This window comes from Mus musculus, chromosome 13 (assembly GCF_000001635.26).
Source record: "Mus musculus strain C57BL/6J chromosome 13, GRCm38.p6 C57BL/6J".
Classification (NCBI taxonomy): Eukaryota; Metazoa; Chordata; class Mammalia; order Rodentia; family Muridae; genus Mus; species Mus musculus.
The window spans coordinates 21,362,481-21,385,499 of record NC_000079.6 but is presented as its reverse complement, the minus strand read 5'-3'; the positions used below and the strand labels follow the sequence as shown (position 1 = coordinate 21,385,499).

The 23,019-nt window shown below is 42.2% G+C and overlaps 1 protein-coding gene across 3 annotated transcripts; it reads right to left on the bottom strand.

Moving 5' to 3' along the window:
• Positions 1-13,197: 13,197 nt before the first annotated feature.
• Positions 13,198-22,680, bottom strand: Zscan12 (zinc finger and SCAN domain containing 12). Of its 3 annotated transcripts, none has more exons than NM_016684.2 (4): positions 22,628-22,680; positions 21,449-21,920; positions 18,744-18,885; positions 13,198-16,948 (listed from the first exon to the last, which is right to left on the bottom strand). In NM_016684.2, exons 2-4 carry the CDS (start codon positions 21,848-21,850, stop codon positions 15,987-15,989), a joined length of 1,506 nt encoding a protein of 501 aa, NP_057893.2. In that variant the 5' UTR covers positions 21,851-21,920; positions 22,628-22,680; the 3' UTR covers positions 13,198-15,986. The 3 variants fall into 3 exon arrangements, with proteins under 3 accessions (NP_057893.2, XP_030103106.1, XP_006516723.1); XM_030247246.1 differs by having other exon boundaries at positions 13,212-16,948; positions 22,325-22,654; XM_006516660.3 differs by lacking the exon at positions 22,628-22,680 and adding an exon at positions 22,130-22,620 and having other exon boundaries at positions 13,212-16,948.
• Between the last annotated feature and the right edge of the window lie 339 nt (positions 22,681-23,019).

The window sequence follows — 23,019 nt, the reverse complement described above, 5'->3', positions numbered from 1 at the left end:
AGTGTTGAGATTGTGGAATTCAGACAGAACAAATTTTGTAGCTTGATTCCACTATGATTTAGCTTATATGATATTTCTCTTGCTGTAAGATCCTGACCCTCTGTCAGTGGTACTTCGAGATGCCCCTGAGTGAGACAGCAAGACACAGATTAATGCAAAAGTAAGAGGTTTATTTTCTGGTGTGTTGGGGTTAACCTTCAAAGGACAGTTTCTAAGAAGGTGACCCTGGATGGCTATTAAAAGGAGTTTTTATACTTTCTTAGGGGCACAGATTACATCAGCAAAGTTACAGTTCAAACTTATTGACTAAGCATATTGACCTTTAAATCTATTGGCTAGCAAGCATGACACACATTTGAACTCTACCTGGGACTTTCCAGAGGTTCAGGTAACTATCAGTACATTCTGAGAATTTTTTTACTCAAGAATGTTCCTGTGGGTTGGAATGGAACTTGCCTAGCTTGATTCCAGGTGGGAGGGGGAAGCTGTAAGGAGGGTGTGGGACTGGAAAACCTCTTAGGGTCTCTCATCACCAAATACATTAGAAAAAATAAAAAGCTAGGAATCAAGTTATTATCTAACTCCCTCACAGACTTATCTAGGACTCTGTGTTTATGAGTTCCCTAGGTTTGGTACATCAAGGTTTTCAGAGACCTACAGTGACCAAGCCAGCTCAGTCAGTCAACAGGATCTTGAGGGAGGAAATGAGAATTTTAAAAAGAAAAAACAATTAGACAACATTATAACATGACCCCAGTCAATGCTGAGACAGGTTTAATTTCTCCCATTCTGCTTTTATATCATTCTGGGTACATGCAAAGAATGGATCAGTTCTAAAGCATAAACAAAGGTCCCATGATTACTGTATTTAGGGGCTTAATGAGACAAGACATAACACATTCCCCAGGTGTATTCATCTTGAGTCTTGTCCTAGCCCAGTGTCAAATTCTTGTCTGAGCCTACTCTCTTGTCCTAGCCCAATGTAAATATTCTTGCTGATATCCTTGAAGCAGTACCAAGAGCTCTCCATACTACAGACCCAGGTTTAACAAATCCTTATGTAAATGGTTTATAATTCAGTAATAAGCCACATTGTTGTTTTGTGAGTTCTTAAATGTAAAAATGCATGGCAGGATTTCTAAACTTCTGAACATGTATTAGGACCCTGCAGAAAATCAGAACAATGTACGGGTGTGTTGGAGGGGACATATCTTTAAAGAATTGGGTGGTGTGCCTATAGAGGCTGCTTTCTATAAATCTGGAGACTAAGGGTGTGAGTTTCAGGTCAAAAGCTAAAAGGCTCCAGACTCAAGAAGGACAATGTTCAGTTTGCATCCAAGGACTGGGAAAGCCAATGTCCTATTCAAGACACTGGCAGGAATGGTGTCACTTTTCTAGGGAGAGTTAGCTCTTTTGTTCTTTCAGGCCTTTAACTGATTGGATGAAGGACTGGATCTGGGGCAGTGTACTCACTGAATTACAGATTCAAATGATAATCTTCAAAACTACCCTTACTATGCTCTCAGAGTGATGTCTGACCAAAATATGACCAAGGACATGTGGAATTAACCCTCATGGTGCTGCAGTTTGCATTGTGCTGCTACACCTTTTTGGTGTGTATTTTGTATCCCAGACTGACCTCAACTTCTTTTTGTAGCCAAGGATGATCTTCAACTCCAGATCCTCCCGACTCCACCTTCCAGGTGCTGGGCTCACAGGTGTGTATTACCACCTGTGGCTTGCTCCCACCTTTCCTGACTGAGCCCAGCCAGGTTGTTTGTCATCTCCCTGCTTCTAGATCAGGGTAGAAATCACTGTGAGGCTGAGATATGATAAGTTACCAGAGGCCAAAGTATACCAGATTCTAAACAGAATTCACAAAATTCTATTCCCAATTCTATTCCCTCTTTGATAGAAAATTTCCAGGTACTTAATGCTTAAGACAAAACTGTTTCTTTTCTTTTCTTGTTTTCAGAAATGAAAGTTACCTGTTTCCTAGCAAATTATATCTTTAAAGCCATTCTGTGGGAGCTGGAGAGATGGCTCAGTGGTTAGGAGCACTGGCTGCTCCTCTAGAGGTCCTGAGTTCAATTCCCAGCAACCACATGATGGCTCTCAACTATCTGTAGTGGGATCCAATGCCCTCTGCAGTGTGTCTGAAGAGAACAATAGTGTACTTACATACATACATAAATTAAAAAAAAAAACATTCTGAGACCTGCCTTGGGACAGGTTAAAAGGAATCAAAGATGGACAAGAGCATGAGAACTAAACTCTCTTCCTTGTACAATCCATTTGTATCTTCATTGTCTTGTCCATTTAAAGTAGAACTAACATGTATCATAGCTACCTGGCAACCAGCATTCCAGCAGGTGCCACACAGACTAGGATTTATGCAAGATGACCTAAACTCTATCTCCTACCCTAAACATAACTTCATTTTCTAAGCACCAAGACTACTTTGCACTCAGCTCCCTGCCTATTACAAGGCTTTAATTAGATACGTGCTTTCCTCCATCAAGGATTAATTCTCTCTGCCTCACCTAAGGCACAGTCACAAGTTCATGAAGACTGTTTATCTTCAGGGTGACAAGAAGTCTCAGCTGCAGAATGCCATGCCCTTGTATAATCGGTTTTGATAACACCCTGCATGTGATAGCTGATCTTAGATGTTGAGTATACAAAGAGATGCCTCTAAGACCAAGACTAAATTGTCATTGCTGCCACTCCCATCTACTCCTGAGGAAAGAATACTTACACACATAAAATAGAAATTAAAATCAGGGAGATGCGAAAGGCATCTCTATCTGTGTGTCTGTGAGGATTTTTCCAGATGTGAGTAACTTTATTATTTGTTGTTGTTGTTGTTGCTGTGATAAAATACCATGACCAAAGACACCATAAGAAGAGAGGTTTTTTTTTTTTAATTCTTTTTAAAGTTATTTTCATACACTATATTCTGATTATGGTTCCCCTCCCCCATTCCTTCCATTTCCCTACCTTCGCTCCCATCTGGATCCACACTTTCTGTCTCTTGTTTAAAAAACAGGTGTCTAAAGAATAGTAAAATAAGATAAATTTAAAACAATCTAAATATGACTAAAATTTTTAAATCTAAATATGACTAAATAACCAAACAAGAAAAAGAGTCAAAGAAAAGGCACAAATAAATGCAAATAAATAAAAGACACGCCCAGCTTTTCTCTTCCCGTTGAGGTGGTGGCCGGCCTCACCGCCTCCTCAGCTCCGTTTTTCCTCTCCTCGCTTTTTCCCTTTTCCCCCACCCTGGGGGGCCCAGAGCGGCCAGACTTCTCGCTCCCTTCTCTCCTGGGGCCTTCTCTTCTCGCTCTCTTCTCTACCGGGAAGAATGACATTTATGGAGAAGACTAACAGCAGTACATATTATGTAATAATTAGGACAAACTTAAAATTTGGCAAATAATGTATATTGTATGAAATCAATATTGTAAGCCCTGCTTTTATGATCAAAATGGAGATTGAAGAGTGCTATACCAGTAAATGCTCCTTCACTTTCTAATATCATGTATTAACTTGTTTTCATGGAATGGCTAGTCAGAATTGGTTGGTTCTGTTCAGTTTAACCAGACTGCATTTTGTTCTAAAACAAATATTGATATCGATAGAGAACTTGTATCATTTAATCAGTGTAGCCTTTGCGATTGTGTGATCCAAGAGCTGGACCCATACAATTTGTGCCACCCTGAAATTGGGACTCTAAATTGAGTATCCTTTGGTTTCTGAAGACGTTCAACGTTTTCTCTATTTTGTTATGTCAAGTATCACAGCAGGGCCAGTAGAAGAGAGCCACGTGTTTTGTTTATGAGGGTATATAACCTTTTAGCCAAACTTCAGACCTACAACAGTTGCTGAGAAAGGAGAGGAGCCTTAAGGTAAAGCAGGTAAAATACAGAAGCCCCTTTTATCCCAGGCACGGCTCCTCCACCGGACCAAGCTGCAATGCAGTATTGATCTGACAGAGCCTCAGTGTCAATGCAGTATTGATCTGACAGAGCCTCAGTGTCAACGATGCCTGTTCCAAAATGGCTCCAGATGATTTCTGTACTGCAAAATAAAGCCAAACTCTGGAAACAAACAAACAAAAAAAAAAAAGACACATGTTTGCACACTCAGGAATCCCACAAAAACCCGAAACTAGAAGCCATAATATATATGAAAAGGACCTATGAGGTAAGAAAAACAAACAACACAAAAAGAAAAACTCCCTGACAACATTATGAGACAAAGAACCTCCAATGCTGTTGAGTTCACGCTGTATTGGCCATCTACTGCTGGGCAGGCAGCCTTCCTTAAGAGTGATTTGTTTCGAGCCACGAGTTACCGTGCAGACATGGCCAAGTCCAAGAACTACACCACACACAACCAGTCCTGCAAATGGCACAGAAATGGCATCAAGAAACCCAGGTCACAAAGATACGAATCTCTTAAGGGGCTTGACCCCAAGTTCCTAAGGAACATGCGCTTTGCCAAGAAGGACAACAAAAAAGGCCTGAAGAAGATGCAGGTTAACAATGCAAAGGCAATGAGTGCATGCGCAGAGGCCATCAAGGCCCTGGTGAAGCCTCAGGCCATCAAGCCCAAGATGCCAAAGGGTCCCAGCCGCAAACTCAGCCGCCTGGCTTTCATCGCTCACCCCAAGCTTGGGAAGCAGATTCAAAGCTACATGGCCAAGGGTTAGAGACTCTGCCTAAGGTTCAAATCAAGGCAGGGGTCAAAGCTCCAGCTAAGGCCCAGGCCCAGGCTCCCAAAGATGCCCTGGCCTCTGTGAAGACCCCATAGAAAAGGCTCCTGCCAGTGTGAAGACAGATGGACTGCTGTGGCACACCTATGCTGTTTTTACAAATAAACTCAGGCAAGATCTGTTAAAAACAAAAACAAAAACAAACAAAAAAAAAAAACGAATGATTTGTTTCCCAAGTAAAACACTCTTGGAAAAATCTAATTTTTCACTTTCAAATGGCTATCAGTTAGAATAGCTTCTTGGCTAGGATTTGGAGAATGTGTCTTCTTCTCCTTTCGGTTCCCAGTGTAGACCCATGCAAGCCCTGTGCAGTCTCAGCCTCTCTGTGTTCATACATGCACCAGCCCCGTGATGTCTAAAAGGTTCCCAGTGTAGACCCATGCAAGCCCTGTGCAGTCTCAGCCTCTCTGAGTTCATACATGCACCAGCCCCGTGATGTCTAGAAGGTTCCCAGTGTAGACCCATGCAAGCCCTGTGCAGTCTCAGCCTCTCTGTGTTCATACATGCACAGCCCCGTGATGTCTAGAAGGCCTTGTTTCCTTTATGTCCTGCATCCCCTCTGATTCTTACACTCTTTCTGACTCCTCTTCCATAGGGTTACCTGAACCCTGAGGGGAGAGATTTGATGAAGACATCCCATTTAGGGCTGAGTATTCCAAGCCAAGGTCTCCCTGCATAGTGCCTGGCTGTGGGTCTCTGTATTTGTTCCCATCTGCTAGAGAAGAAAGCTTCTCTGATGATGGCTGAGCAAGGCACAGATGTATGAGTATGGCAGAATGTCAATAGGAATCATTCTATTGCTATGTTCTTTTAGTAGAACAGTTCTGCTGCTGTTGGTTTTACTCTAGGTCTTTGAGCTATTTAGTATCAGGTTCTTGGTGACCCAAGCAGCATTAGGTATGGGTCCCATCTCATGAAAGGGGTCTTAAATCAAGTCAGATATTGGTTGGTTACTCCCACAAGCTTTGTTCCACTATCTTTGTTTGGGTTTCATTGTTGTGAAGAGATATGATGGCCAAGACAACTCTTTTAAAGAAAAACAGTGGGGCTGGCTTACTGTTTCAGAAGTTTAGTTCATTATCACCATGGTGGGAAGCATGGCAGTGCCCAGGCAGACATGGTACTGGAGAAGGAGCTGAGGGTTCTACCTCTTGATGCACAGGCAGCAAGGAGGAGCCTGTATACACACTGGGTGTAGCTTGAGCATATATAAGGCCTCAAAATCCAACTCCCCAGTGACACATTTCCTCCAACAAGGCCACACCTACTCCAACAAAGCCACACCTCCTAATAGTGCCACTCTCTATGCTCCAAGCATTCAAACATATGAATCTGTGGATGCCATACCTATTCAAACCATCACAACCATCATTGCACTGCATATTTTCATAGCTGGGCTGATATTTACCTTTGTCCTTTGGTAGGGTGTAGAGTACTTTCTAGTGCCCCAACCTAGTGCAGGGATAATCAGCAGGGACCTAGGGCAGGGGAGAGAGAATGAGAGGGACAAGAAACACAAAGAATGAGAGCAAGACAGTTGCCTGATCAAGCTCTGAAAAAACTTTATTCAGGGGTGGCAATATAAGCATAAGAAAAAGGAAGCTTCGACGGAGGGGGCTTTCTGAAGTTCAGGTGGCAATCTTCAGTTCCTGGAACCAACGGTCACAGTGCCCTCTTCACCCACAAATATTCTTTCTATTTTGACCACAAATGTTCTCTCAGGGCTGTTTATGTGAGCTACAAATTTTCCACAAGGCCATGGCTGAGGCCATGGCTCACTAGTACTATGAACTAGTCCGTACAAGGGATGGCTCTAGGTAGGTAACCACTCACTTCTCCATGTACAATGAATTGTGTAAGAATCCTCTTCAGCAATAAGGCCTTAACCATAAGCTTGTATGATCAATAACCTTGGAAATAGCCTGGGTTGCTTGGGGGTTCCCATGGGGCCCCTTTGACTAATAACTCAATTAGATGCAATCTATTTTTAGCATTGAAAGCTTCATTTGGTGACCGAAGATGTCCAATAATTGGGGCTCTGTCTTCCCCATTATTTGGCCATTTATTTAGATCATATTATGTATGTATGTATGTATGTATGTATGTATGTATGTATGTATGTATGTATTATAAAAAGGTTCTACTGTATTGGGCCTTTGCTGTCCCTCCCCATATTCTCTCCCTTATCCTTTTATCCCCTCCCCCTCCCTGTTTGATTCTCCCATTCCAGCCCCTCTACCTCATCCATCCATAACTATCAATTTTATTTCCCCTTCCTAATGAGATTCCCCTATAGTCTCTCACTCTCTACCTAACCTCTGTAGTTACATAGATTATAAATTGCTTATCAGTGATTTAACAGCCAATATCCAAGTATAAGTAAATAGATGCCACTTCTCTTTCTGGGTCTGATTTATCTCACTCAGTTTGATTTTTTTTCTAGCTCCACCCATTTACCTGAAAATTTCTTTTCACTTTTAGTGAATGAGTAATATTTCTTTGTATAAATGTAAGAGAGTTTATATGGCTTATAATTCCAGAGGGAGAGCCCGTAATGGTGGGAAAGGCATGGTAGGAGGCAGCTGGAGCAAGAAGCTGAGAGATCACATCTTCAAACACATTCACGAAACAGATAGTTAACTGTAAATGAGGCAGGGCTATACACTCTCAAAGCCTGCCTCCAGTGTTGTACTTCCTCCAGCAAAGCTCCACCTTCTAGAGGTTCCACACCCTTCCTAAACAGTACATGGTGATGGTTTGAATGTGATGTTCCCCATAGCAATGCATCTAATAGTTGTTCCTCATTTAGGAGCTATTTGGGGAGTATCAGTATGTATGGCTATGCTGGAAATAGCATGTTGCTGTATATTGGTAGATGAGAGTTTAAAGACATGGACCATTCTGTTCACTTGATTCCTGCTTGTGGTTCAGCTCCATCACCATGCCTGGTGCTTGCTGCCACAGTTCTCTACCATGATGGTAATGGACTCTGATCCTTCTGAGCTGTAAGTCTAAAATAAACTCTTCTTAGGTTATGTTTGCCTTGGCTATGGTGATTTATAACAGTAATAGAAAAATAACTCCACCAGCTGAGGACCAAAGTGTCCAAATACCTGAACCTCTGGGCAACATTTCTCATTCAAATGGTTACAGTGACTTTAATACTGAAATCAAGGTCCAACATCTACAACCTTTCAGTGCAGCCTCAATGCCACTAACTCTTTTATTTCTTTTTTCTTTTTTAAAGATTTATTTATTATTACATGAGTGCACTGTAGCTGTCTTCAGACACACCAGAAGAGAGAGTCAGATCTCGTTACGGATGGTTGTGAGCCAACATGTGGTTTCTGGGATTTGAACTCATGACCTCCAGAAGAGCACTCAGCGCTCTTAACGGCTGAACTATCTCACCAGCCCACCACTAACTCTTAAGTGAATTCCTGGCTGGATTGGAACTACCAAGGCACCCAACTTCTTAGACTGGGAGCTGGGTTTTTTTTTTTTAACCTCCCCAGTGTATAAATCATTATTTAATTATCCAGCCTCTTACTGTGTAAGCCAGTCTTTTTATAATTCTCATCCTCTTTTCCTCCCTTTCTTTCTCCCTCCCTCCCTCTTACCCTTAGAGAATTTAATGCACTGTAAGAAAGGGACTCAAGATTTAAGGTTTTACTCTAGGGTAACTTTCAACCCAGAAAAGGTCTATTTCCTTATGACTTAATATCAGCATTTCTCTTAAAAATTTTAATGCCAAACTTGGGGCAGTAGTATCACAATGCTCTTTTGGAAAAAAGATGCAGTCAGACAGGAGAGGTATATGACAGTACCCTGGGATTTGGTAGAACATAATCTTGGCTAACTGGTGGGGAAAAGGAAGAAGTCCTTTCCTTTGGTTGTACCATATTTCATTGGTAGATTACAGGATATGAAAAAAGTCTCCTTGACCCAATAGTATGTTTTTCTGTTTGGAGGTTAACTCACCAACAGTATAATTAATTCAGTTCTCTAACATCTTAATTTTCAATATGTTTGTTGAAACTATGTGGTTGTTTTGTTTTGTTTTGAGACAGGATCTGCTATAAAGCCTAAGCTGGTCTTGAATTTGTAATCCACCAGTCTCAGCCTCCCAAGTGTGATGACAGACATACACCACACCTGGCTTCCTATTTAAAGGGAATATTAGTACAAATCTGTGCTTGTTGGTATGGGTGTGATCCTGTTACCTTGGATCTCTGTCTTCTGACCTAGTTTCAGGGTAAGAGCTGTGCAGGACCACCAGCTCACAGGACTCCTGGTCTGCTCTGTCTACATTCCTGCTCAGGGCACAACAACAACATCTGACAGTTGCTGTTTAATGCAGTGATTGCACAAATCTCTCTACTCTCCCCTCTCCCTCTTCTCATGTGAACTCAGTTGATAAGTGGTTAGGAAAAAATTTGCAAAGAGGAAGATTTCAGGCAACCTTGTGACAGTGCATAGGAGGTGAAATGTATGAATGAATGATTCCAAAAATGACAACTGGTCAGGCATATACTCTGCCTTGAAGGATGTGTTTACAGCTTTTGTTTATATTTAAATAACTTGTTAACAGTTATCTGGTAAATTCTTTTACACTTTAGATACAAGCATTCAGACATGGTTCACAAATACTTATCATTTCATTCTCTGTGCTACCTAATGTTTCTTGTGCCATTGGTCATTTTGTTTATTGATACAGGACTTATAGAGATTAGAATTTTCTAATACAAATATTCAGTGTTCTATTGTCTCTCCCAGCAAGTTTCAGAGATGAAGAGATGCATTAGTGTTAAGACTTCAAGGGACCTGAGTTCAATTGTTAGCAACCACATAAGGTAGCTCATAACTGTGTGTAATTCTAATTCCAGAGAACCTGACCCCTTCCTCTGGCCTCCCCAGAAAACTACACTGGCACACATATAACTTAAACACACACACACAACTTAAAAATATTGAAAAATTAATTTAGATAGCATTTTGTGTGGGGGCATATATGCATGTGCGCCACAGCACATGAGCGGAAGCCAGAGGGCAACTTGAGGGATTCAAGTATTTTCTTCTACTGTATGGGTTCTGGTATTCAAAATTAGGTGTCAGGCCTGGTGGCAAATGCTTTTTACCCACTGAGCAATCCTGCTGAACAGCCCTGCCCTGAGCAGCCTTTAACCTTGCCTTACATATTGCAATCCATTGAGTTTTAAGTTTGTTTAGGAATAGTTTTCCTATGAGAGGCTTTTTCATTGACTCGGGCATTATTTAGAAGTAGTCTTCTTAGCTTATAAATATGCATGAGCCTCCCATTTTATTTCTGTAGTCTTGTTTCACTGTAATCAACTGTGAATTCAATTCCTGTTTTGCTTGGTTTTTTGGTTTGTAATATGGTTCAACATATAGCACCTTTGTTAACCTTCCATGTATATTTCCTGGAAGGTTAATAGCATTCTTTACTTCTGTTATGATCTTACTGCTTTAAACAGACACCATGACCAAAGCAACTCTTATAAAAACAACATTTAGTTGGGGCTGGCTTACAGGTTCAGAGGGTCAGTCCAGTTTCATCAAGGCTGGAGCATGGCAGTGTCCAGGCAGGCATGGTGCAGGCTGAGATGAGAGTTCTACATCTTCATCTGAAGGCTGCTAGCAGAATACTGGCTTCCAAGCAGATAGGATGAGGGTCTTATAGCCCACACCCACAGTGACACACCTACTCCAATAGTGCCACTCCCTGGGCCGAGCATATACAAACCATCACAGTATCATGGCTCATTTTCTGTCCGGCTGGTCTGTTAATTACTGAAAGTGGTATATAGAGGAAGTCTGCTGAAATGGAGTGGTGAAATATCCAAATATTGTCATAGTCAGGATACTTTTTAAGAACACTGGGGATTGAATCCAGGGTCTTGTGTATTTTAGGCAAGTATTCTACCACTGAGCTACATCCCTAGTCCTAAATACTTTTGTAAATCAAGGAGAAAGCAAAACAAAACAAAACAAAACCAACCCGAAACTGGATGTGGTAGCTCCTGCTGTAATCCTAGCACTCAGGAAGCAGATTCAGGAGGGTTCAGGTTTCAAGGGCATCCTCAATTCTTTGCCATGTTCACAGCCAGCACATGGTACTTACAATCCTTTCCCCAAAACAACAACAACAAACAAAACAAAACAAACAAACAAACAAACAGACTAGCGAGAAAGCTCAGTGGCTAAAAGCACTTGCTGTTCTTACACAGGTTTCGTAACTCCAGTTCCAGAGGAACTGTTGTCCTCTTCTGCTCTCCCGTGGGAACAAGACGGGTACACATATACACATGCAGACTCGCACATGTATGCATAAAGTTAAATAAATACATCTTGTTACAAAAGACAAACGAAAACAGGCTCTCAAAAATGTATCCTAAAATTTTTTCTGGGAGTATTTAAAATATTTGAAACAAAAGTCTTGGTGGGGGGACGACTCAAATTGAGACTTTTTAGAATTGTAAAAATAGGAGACTGGAGAAACCTTGGCACTTGAGTTCTTGCTGCTCTTACAGAGGACCTAAGTTCAATTCCCAGCAACCACTTTAAGAGGCACACAACTGTGGGGCATTGGGCTATGCACAGACAGTCTGGTTTCCAGTTGAGAGCTGAACCCGGGACCCAGTGGTGATAATTCACCTACATGAGACGGTAGGCATTCCTTCATACTCCTAGAACTCTGGCTCCTGTCAAAGTTACCGCCCCCCTCAGCCCCCACAAGAGAAGCATGGTTAGCAGACAATGTCCCAAGCTTCTGACCTTCAGGCTAAACTGCTCCCCAGTTACCTAGCAACAGTAAAGATAACAGCATACCATAAGAGGAACTGTTTGGCCCCCTCCTCACTTTCTTGTTCTTACTCCCCTTACTCTCTTCTTTCCATTCCACACTCTCTTCCTCTCTCTCCCTCTCCCTCTCTAGCCTCCTCTCTCTCTCTCTCTCTCTCTCTCTCTCTCTCTCTCTCTCTCTCTCTCTCTCTCTCTCTCTCTTCCTCTTGGCCACGGCCGGTCTCTCTCTCTCTTTCCACCTTTTCTCTTTCTCCCTGCCTACAATAAAGCTGTAAAACCATAGACTGTCTCTGTTCATCAAGGCCCGCTGCACTTATTCTCACCTTCGTGGGAACCTCTCTCCTTCAGCCCTCTCTCCCATAACCCCAGTACTACTGGATGTCACCCCAGGGCCCCTGGTTGGGGGCTGCCCCTTGTTCAACCCCCATCGAGTGGGGTCAGTGCCCACCCGGGGCCAAGTGGAAAGCGTCTGGCAGCCCTCCCGTGTCCACCTGCTCAAAGCATAGGAGGAACTCTGGCGGGGCATGGGCTATCCTCCCTCCCCCTCTTTCCCCAGGCCCCATTAGTTCTCACACACAACCACCTGTAATTCCAGCTATCAACTTCAAGGAATCTACTACCCTCTTCTCGTCTCCATGGGTACCCAAATATACATATACATTTACTCATGCTCACACGCACGTAAGCACTCCCCACCCCCACTTTAAAAATCATTCATATTAAAAATACAGTAGCCAAACCCAGAAGAGATGGCTTGCAGAGGACTAGGATTTAGTTTCCAGCACTCACAGGGCAGTTCATAAACAACTTATAATTCTAGTTCCAGGAGATCAAATGCTTGTTTCTGATTTCTACAGCATCAGCACACATTTGGCTACAGAGATATATATATAGGCAAACGCTTATATGCATAAAACATTTTTAAATATAGTAACTGGGTTAACTCAGCTGTAAGATCTGGAACTCCCAGCTTATGTAGCACTTCTATGATCTGCACCAATACTACATGATGAATGTGGCAAAAACAAAACTCTCAACCCACTCATGTTTTTTGGAGTCTCTCATCTGCCTTCTTCCCTCCAACTTTCAGAATTTCCTTGTTTTACATCAAACCGTTAGGGCATCTGGCTGTACTAGTGGTAGAAACAGAAATGTGTCTGTTTCATGTTGTCAAGAGCTGGCTGGCTGTGCACCATTTCTACCATGGAATACCTACGACATATCTGATTCCTGAGATATTTACTTAATGAGTGAATAGATAATTTACTCTGGCTGCTGAAATGATATGAATTCAATAAGGTGGTCAGTAAGTCCTTGCTGGGGTCATATAATTGCTGATAAGAATGACTGGATTTTTATATATTTTCCTAATCAATAAAGTAGCAGGATAGTTATTAAATAATCATAATATTGTAGGCACAGTATTTCAAAGATGCTTCCTATGTAGCCTAGGCTACCCTTAAATTCACACAACTCTCCTGCATCTGAGATTATAGGTCTAAGCTACCACATAAGAGAGTTTTTAATGTGGAAAAAAAATGCAAACCAGTATGTTTAAAGATGCACATACTTTGTAGATTAGCCAATTACCATAATTATGAGAAACTAGAAACTTAAAAAAAGATTTATTTTACTTTATCCATACAGAGAATGTTCACACTGCAAAGACACACTAGAATTCTAGCAAAGGGCATATGATCTCCCCAAAACCAAGTTACAAACAGGCTGTTGTGAGCCTCCATGTGGGTGCCAGTTTTCTGCAAGAAAAGAGCAAGAAGTGCTCTTAACCACTGAGAGCTAGTCTGTGGCAGGGTCGTCATTTGGATATGGAAAGTTTGATTCTGAGGTACTATGTGTACAACATTTCTTGTTCCATCATCATCATCCTGAGATAAAGGCAATGACATGGAACCTGGCTGTTAGAGTCTATTACTATCTAATGGTTAATAAAGCCTCAGAGACAGACTATAACCTCTCCTATAAATCTCCTATCTTAGACAATCTCACATAAGCGACAGTGAAAAGAATGGTAGAAATAAGTTGATGGCAGCAACTTTTGTTTAAAGAACACAAGGAGCGGGAGTGGAGCTCAGCGCTAGGCACCTGCATAACATCCATGCAAGCATGTTCCATGAATTTAGTCATGGAAGTCGGTCCTATCACATTGTCCTAACCAATGAATGGACAAAGGTGCCCACGGATTAATCTGCTCACATTAATCTGTTCAGTAGATTCTTTGTCCTGTGTCTACAACCCAATGTTAGGTGAATCACATCACGTCTCCCAAATAAACCCAACTTTCCTTTTACCAAAGAAGGAAGCCAGACCTTTTTCTCAACAGTTCTAGTATCCTGAGACTTCAAACACTCACTAATTAAATCACCAGAGGCTCTCAACCAAAGCAGTTGTTCTGACTCAACAACACAAGGGTGGTGAGTGGCAGCCTCCTACTGGAGAGCAGCAACATCTTTTAGGCACTCAGTAAAGTATGTAAACCAAAAGGCTACACCGAATCTCAAGAATATAGAACCCAGTTATCAACAGAACTAGGACAAAAAGACCTTAAGATATGTGGGGTTTTTTTTTTTGTTTTTACAATTTATTTTTATGTTGACGTTCTACCTGGATACATGTCTGTGTAGGGTATCAGAGCCCTGGAACTAGTTATGGACAGGTCTGAGCTGCCGCGTGGGTGCTGGGAAATGAACTCACATCTTCAGGATGAGCAACCAGTGGTCTTAACTACCACTGAGCCATCTCTCCAGCCCTTTCCCCAGCCATAAAATACTTAAGACGCGAAATAACGGAAAGACCACACCAAAATTCTAGTGTTTGGCCCTAATGGTGTTCACCTTGTGGAGCTGGGGACAAATGTTCTAGGAATCTGTAGTGGTTCCTGTTCATCAAGAGTCACAATGACACCTCAGACATACTGAGCATGTTGAGTGGGACAGGAACACTTACTCAGAGACAGGTTTTTACTGTGTTTTATCAAGGCTGGCAAGACATCCTGTCTCAGTCTTCTGAGAGGCTGGGACTACAATACTTCCATGACCAGGTAAACCTTCAAGGCTTTGAGATTGAACCCAGGACCTCATTCAGTGCACACAGACATTTTAAATACACGACACCACAGGTGATGTTGATGTTTGCCCATGTTGGGGTATAGTGGATGTCACAGACTGGATTGGAAGCCAGATACAAGAACTTGGTTTCTGGTCTTCCTCGCTGTGGTATAACAGCTGTCATCTGCACTATTTATGTGTAGGAGTGGTTTGCCTGCATGTACATACACACTTGTCCCTCATGCCTACAGATCAGAAGAAGGAATCAGATGCCCTAGAACCAGTTATAGATGGCTTTGAGCCATCACCATGTGGGTGATAGAAACCAAACCCGGGTTATCTACAAGAGCAACAAGTGCTCTTAACTGCTGAGCCATCTCTCCAGCCTCCTGCATCCTGCTTTCTTTTTCTTTAGGTTTCATGTAGCTCAGGCAGGCCTTGAACTCCTAATCCTCCTGCTTCAGCATCTTGAGATATGCTGTGATAAACAAGTATGAATGACCATATCGCTTCTACAATACATGTATACTTAGAGATATTTTAGAGACAAAGGAGAAGAGTGCTCTGTCAGTGCACCACAAGCATTGATTGGCTAGCATTCCTAGACCATCCTCCTACTCTGTCCTCAAGCTATTTCCATTTAATGCCCATCAGCTCAACACTTAAAACAACTCTCTAGTAGGCTGGCTTCCAAACTACCTGCACTCTTGCTTCTGCTCACCTATTTCACCAAAAGTGTTCTCCCTTTTCTCTTCCAGATCTACCCACCAAACACTTATTTTCAATAAAAATAATTTCAGAAATCTTTCCTGAGCAGGTGTACAAGGAGTTGGTCCTTCAAAAATATTTTCTACTACTTTAATTCTAAAGCACGCTGAGCATCAATTCCACTGCCCTTCTCTTTAACTATGGTAGACTTCCACATCTCTGGCTTAGTTGTAAATGTTCTAAGAAATCTGGAGTTAGACTTCCTCCACAGCCACACACAAAGGACAGTATACAGAGGGAGCTCATCAAATATTTATGGTCTCGTAACAGCAAAGGCTGAAATGTCACCACAAAGCATTACAAATACAATACTCTTCATCAGCCGACACCGTGAGGTAGCTTCCCTGTAGTCATCACACAGAGTACTTGCTCTTTTGTGACTAGTCTGATGATGAGTAAGAGCTGAGTTCTACGTGAACAATTCCCCACGCCCATTACACTTTTAGGGACCACTTCTATAATGAATTCTCTAGTGCTCAGCAAGCTCTGACTCCTGTCTGAAGGTCTTGCCACATTCATCACACTTGTAGGGCCTTCCCAGTGTGGGTTCCCTAATGTTCTGTGAGTTCTGACATCTGAATAAAGGCCTTCCCGCCCTCAGCACATTTATACGGTCTCTCTCCGGTATGAATTTGTTCGTGTTCTATAAGACTTATTTTTTGAATAAATGCTTTTCCACATACACTGCATTTGTAGGGCTTCTCCTTGGTGTGGTTCCTCTGCTGCTGAATAGGACCACTTTGAGTGAAGGGTTTCTCCTTGTGATGGGTTTCCTGATGGGTAGCAAGAGATGAGTTATAAACAAAAGCTTTCCCACAATCGTTGCATTCGTAGGGTTTTGCTCCAGTGTGAACTCCTTGATGCTGAGAAAGTGTAGAACGGCGATTAAAACTTTTATTACACTGAAGACATTGATAAGGTCTGTTTCTTCTATGGCTCTTGAGATGGTGAAAGAGGCCTGCTTTCTGGCAAAAGGCTTTGCCACATTCGTTACAGTGGTAGTGCTTTTCTCCCGAGTGAAGTCTCTGATGTTGGTTAAGTGCTGACCACTGGCCAAAAGCCCTGCCACATTCATTACATTTATACGGTTTCTCTCCAGTGTGGACCACCTTGTGTCGAATAAGAACAGTCCTCCATCGGAAAGTTTTCCCACATACTTCACATTTGTAGGGCCTGTCTCCAGTGTGGACTCTCTTGTGCTCTATGAGGCGCGAGTGCTGAGTAAAACTCTTTCCACACTCATCACACCCATGCACTTTTCTCCCTGGACAGATGCTCTGGTGTTTAGCGTACTCTGAGTTCGCAGGAGAATTTACACCATTTTCATTACGCAGAGGCTGGCTGTCTTCATGGGAAATACCAGAAGACTCTTCTCCAGGGTTGTGAGCTTCTTCACACTCAAGTGCATCCTTTGCTAATCTGCTAGCAGGATTCTGTTCTGCTTCCGTCCCTTCCCAGAGGCCTTGCTTTAGAGTGACATTCCTGGGCTCATTGCCAGTCTCAACACCTGAAACTACAAAAAGCAGCCTGCAGGTTACCCACTCCCCAGGGAGTAAATGGAAGCTTATGATATCAGTAACATAAAAGTATTCAAATGAAAATTACATAAGATCTCAGAGTTTCTACTACAAACTACAAAACTACACTAGGATACAAGATGAAATAAATATATAATGCACCCCCAAAATGAATAAAGAGATAATAAAGCAAGAGAAAACTGGGCAGAGGGGAACTATGTGATTTCCAAGAAAGGAAACACGCAATGCTTATCACAAGAGAGACACTACTCCATTATCAGGCAAAAATGAGCTAAATAGCACATATAATTTTTAAATTCTTTTATTATTCTGTTTGAGTGTGCACATGTCATGGCACATGGTTGGAAATCAGAGGACAACTTTTAGAAGTTTATTTTCTCCTACTGTGGATTCTGGAGATAAATTCAGGTTGCTGGCTTTGTAAAGCACGTACTTTAACATGCTGAGCCATCTTGCCAGCATAAGGTATAATTTTTCACTCACTGTATTTACCTAATTAGTTTGGTACTACACTGTACTCACAAAATGGATATCTCAAATTGCTGGTGTGAATTTATCCAAATCGTTAATGGAAAGCAATTTCACAATAACTATTAACATTATACAGTACACAACTTTCGGCAAGTACAGGTAGGAATTTATACTGTTAGTTATTGCAGCACTATTTGTTATGAGAACACAACAAAGATAAATGTCATCAGGAGCAGCTGCCTAACCTTCCTTGTCCTTTTGTCTATTCTTTTTCCTAAAGATTGATTGATTGATTGATTGATTTATATGAGCACACTGCCACTCTCCTCAGACACACCAGAAGAGGGCATCAGATCCCATTACAGATGGTTGTGAGCCACCATGTGGTTGCTGGGAGTTGAATTGAGGACCTCTGGAAGAGCAGTCAGTGCTCTTAACCACAGAGCCATCTCGCCAGCCCCTTGTCTATACTTTTTAATGCTAAGCAGCTGTTAAGAAATAGAAGGGACACAAGTCCACCATCTTAGTGTGAAGGAAAAGAAAATGTTTACTTAAAAAAAAATCTCTAGAAGGACACATGAAAAAATTTAAAAAGTGACAATATACTTCAGAGTTGGGAGTGGGGAAAATAGATGAATTAAATGGCACAGAAATTCTTCACTGGATAACTTTTATAAATCCTTCTTTTAAACCATAGAACAGTCTACCTATTAAAAAATTAAAAATCAGAGTTAGAAGAAATGAGGAAGACAGTGAGTCCCCACCTGGTCACCACCTTGACCATTACCAGTACCATGTTCATTGTACTGTCCTTCAGTCAGGTAAATATTTCTTTTTTCTCAGACTACTAGGAAGCTGCAGACATCATGTAACAAAAACTTATTTACTAAAAGAACTATTTCTGTCCAAGTGGAAGACAAAAATACTGTTTATTAGATCAAAGTCTACAAGTAGCAGAGAGGTCAGAATAAGGGATTATAACTATCAGAAGAATGAAACTAAGTAAACCTAAACAAAATAAAGCCAGAATTTAGAAAACTGCTAATTTTGTAAGAAGAAAAGGGGGCTGCGGATGCACCTTAGAGAGATACAGTGCTTTTCTAGCATGCATGAGGTTCTGGGTTTAAAGAAAGAAGGGGGGTGGGGTGAGGGTAGATGACTAAAGGGTGACAAACCACAACACATGCATGTCAACACGTGAGCATCAGATTTCTGGGCAGCCCTCTCACTTTTAACGAGAAACAGCAGGAAGCACCCAACAAGCCCTGGGGTCCTATCAGCCTGTTTCCCCTTCTTTACCTTGCTCCTCCTGGGCTTCACGGCCTGCAAGTTCACACCCAGGCTTGGCTTTGACAAACTGAAGGGACACGCTGGGTTTCTGCTCTGTTGCCAAAGGCTTCACCTCCTGAAACGTTACCTGTTCTTCAGTTTGGACTGAGGCCTGGGGGAAATGGGAGAAGCACTCTAAGAGCAGCAAACAAGAAAGAGTACAGTGTTCACACAGGCTCCTGCCTGCTCAAGCCCGGATGGCTTTTTTCACAGCAATCAGCATGTCTCGATCGCACTCATTTTTCAAGGTCATTTGAAAATGTCACTCAATCCAGGGAACCTTCTTTTCCCTGATACTGCTATATTTTGTTGCTCTCCTGTTATTTTCACATCTTTGCCTAGTGCTCAAAAATTGGAGATGGAAAAGAGGTGAAGGGAAAGATGGAAAGAAAGCAGAGAGGAGGAAAAAGGAATTCTAGAGGAAGGAGCTGAAGAACAGTAGGTAAGAACATTTGCTGCTCTTCTAGAATACAGGGTCTCCAGCATCCACACTGGGCGATTTACAACTGACTGCATCTCTAGTTAATAGGTACAACTTCCTAAAATGATTTCCATTAACTCAACTTTTGACCTACAGGTCTCCTCACCACCATGTAGAATTTACCCAATATAACAACTAGAGTGATTATTTTAAAATTTACTTTATATTTCTTTTCTGCTCAAAGCTAGACACTGACTTTCCATTTGCCAAAATCTAATATCTCTATAATGGTCTCTAAGTCTATATATAAGTTCTTTAATTCTTTCATCTTCTCTACAAATTTCCCTCTACCCTGTACATCCTGGTAACACTTAAGGCCTGTGATATGACCTGTCTGTTGAATGGTGTGACCCTCAGTACTTTACTACCCCTTTCTCTGTGCTTTTGATATCAACATCTGACATCTTTTTTCCTCTATCTCTTCTCAGTAGACTAGAATCTACGGAGTAGCTTGTATATGATGTTCACTGGTGCATTCAAAAAAAGCCCCTGCAGAATGGCCACCTACAGCCCTTAACTCTGTCAAGAATGATATTATCAGTTCTCTTACATGTAACTGTGAATTCATTGACTATTTTAAACTTTTTGGCTCCTTTTCTCTCTCCCTTTTATTTTATACCTGGATGCCAGGTTGCACTTCTTTTATTTCACAGGTTCATCCTCTTTGTACTGTGATGTCCTAAGTTTAGCTCTTCTCACATGCTCATGGCAAATGCATTGATTGGTGTCTGAAGCTGGCTTGTGTGTTGTAACATGTGTAGAATCATCCTGTGCTCATCAATTATAACAACCAAATTTCTCTAAGAAACTGACAAACGTCCTCTTTGGCTCGGAATTACCACTGGTTGAAAACCAGCCTTGTCACAGTTAAGACAAAGATAAAAAGGGTTATAAATGATTCTTTTTTCTGCCTCTTTTATGTAATTTTTTATAGCTTATTTAGACTATAGAGAAAAGATTTAGAGCTTTTGTACTAGAAGAAAATTCAAACTGAGGGGTTTATGGTCAATGTCATAAACTGTATCTCAACTTTCCTACTCAAAAGTTCTCGTTTCCAACACAAATGGGCTTTCTATCCCTCAAGCATGTATCCCCCACACGGACCCTCCCATCTAACTCTCCATTCTGCTCCCATATCTCACTCATTCAGGATAGTGACCTCCACCTCCATCTTTTAACTGTTTACTACAGAAATCAGGGCAGTGGATATATGTTTTTCCTGGAGAGATGTGAGAAAGCTTCTTTTCACTCCAGATAGGGCACTGACCAACCAAATAAAGATCCCAGCTAAGTCTAGCTTGGCCAACCAAGAGTTCCTTGAGCTTGCTTATAGCACAAGTGAGAGGTTTCTTAAGACACCAGGTGGCAAGTCCCACCCTAGCACTGGTGAAGAATCCATCAAATTCACACCACTGAAGTCTTGCTGTCCACCAACAGATCTGGACAAAGAGGGATTAACAGCTGGTATCCTCCACCAGTGTTTCTACTTGGGAGTATTAACAGCTCCATAACTGTGTACATAGCTATCACTGGATTAAACACATAGCACCGTGGATTAAACACAGGACCTTGCACATACTAAGCAAGTCCTCTAGCACTGAAACATATCCCCAATCTTGTTATTTTTTGGACAGGGACTTGCAGTATAGCCCATATTGTTCTCAAACCCCAATCTATGTGCTTCCATCATCTGAGTGCTAGTTGACAGGCATGTGCTCCTACCCAGCTCAACACCCATTTCTCAATTACTTGTTTATATTACATAATAGTCTTTACAAGAGGCTGTTTCGCACCCTATTACCACCATCTAATACCTTCTTCTTCTTCCTCTTCTTCTAGTATCTTCGCTCGTAGTATATGCCTTGTGTGTCTGAACTAAGCATCAGATAGAACTTTGTAGCTTAGCACAGAAATAAAACAACCCCACTGATGAAAAGGAATAATTAAACTAAGACCAGACAGGAGTGGACGTACATACCTGTAATCTCAGCACCAAGGATATGAGACAGGAAGATTACAAGCCCAAGGCTAGGATGTACAACGTACAAGTTCAACTCCAAATTCCCATGACACTTAAAGTCCCCTTTGGATCCAACTAAATGTCAATATGCTTTGTAAAATAGTGGTATACTTCACTTTGGCCTACAAATTCAGTCGCGCTTAGGAAAGAGGACCCCTCCCCCCTTTTTCTTACCCGGTATCCTAGTTCATCAAGCTCTCTCTCTAAATCCTCCAGCACAGTCACCACCTCCTCCACACTCTCCGGATTCTGCTCCTGCACCCAGGCCTGCAGCTCCCCTGGCAGGATGGTCAGGAACTGCTCCAGCACCAGCAGCTCCAGGATCTGCTCCTTGCTGTTCAAGTCCGGCCGCAGCCACTGTCTGCAGAGCTCGCGCAGCCGGCTCAGAGCCTCCCGGGGTCCAGAAGTTTCCTGGTAGCAAAACTGTCTGAAGTATTTTCGGAAGACGTCTCTGTTATAAGTGTTCTTTTGTAGGTTCCTATCTTGTCTGGTGGTATACTTACATTCTTCCTCCATTTTTATTTCCAAAAGTCCACCCTGGTTCTTACAGACCTTGGTATCACTAGTAGATGTCATCGTAGCTAGATAAAAGATGTATCAATCTTTCAAGTAATAACTCCTTGGTAAATCTTCTTACCCAGTGGACCTAAGGGATAAGTCATCGTTACTAACACGAACTACAATAAGCAAATACCGCCTATTCTAAGAGTTAAGTGGGAGAGTTGAAAAGCTGCCCTCCGGTTAATCTACTGTATTGACTGGATTGTACGTGGACTTTCACAAAAATAGACAAAAGTGAAAAAGATGTCAAATTGTTTCAGGACTTCAGGGAGTAAAGCTTGGGAAGAAACTTACCTCCACTTACTCCTAAAGTGAACAACAACTAACTGAAATAAACAAAAAATTTTGGAATTAGCAGATAGCGTTGGGGAAGGGCAACCGCTGCCTGGCGGGTGGGAAGTTCAACTAACAGTACCACCAAAAATAACGGAAAGAGTACAAGAGTAGGGTACGCCTGCCTTGCTGCTTTTGATTTTTTTTTCTGCGTACCTGGCACAAATCACATATACATAGTACAGTCTCCCAACTGGCTTTAGTTGGAACTTAACCACTCATAAAGGTTAGAAGTTGGGGAGGGTGCTCTGCTTTTCTCCTGCCCCTCCAGTTCTGTGACTCTAACTTAAAGTTCTGCAGCGTGCCTAGGTCCGGGCCAGCTCCGCGCCCCAGGGGGACCCATAGGCAGCCGCAGCGCAGCCCGGGTGGCCTTTCCCCCGGTTCCAAGCATCTTTCTAAGGCCGAGAGTCTAGGTAGCAGGGAGCACCCTCCCCCCGCCTGGAGCACGAGCTCGCTCACCGCGTCGCTCCTGCGCAGGGAAGGGAATCCAGCCCTCCCAGGAACCGGAAGTCATCGCGGACTCCCACAAAGGCCGGAAGCGGTGGAGCCCTGTTGCTCCCAGAGCCACTCTAGGGAGCCACGGAGTTCCACTCAGTGGTTTGTCCTTACTCTGGCAAAAGAAGTTGGGATTTTCTGTCTAATCATAGTGAGCATGCCGGTCCTTATCCGGTTTCGCGTTTGTGTTTCAGTATCACTGAGATTAGTGATGTCTCAAAGAGACATTCTTCTGGTCAATGGGAAAAAATGTATTAAAAGGATAATTTAGTAAGTTAACAGGATATTATGAACACTAAAATCAGCCTTCATAAGTACGAGTGTGAATGAAAAGACCACAGCTACAAAAGCAACAG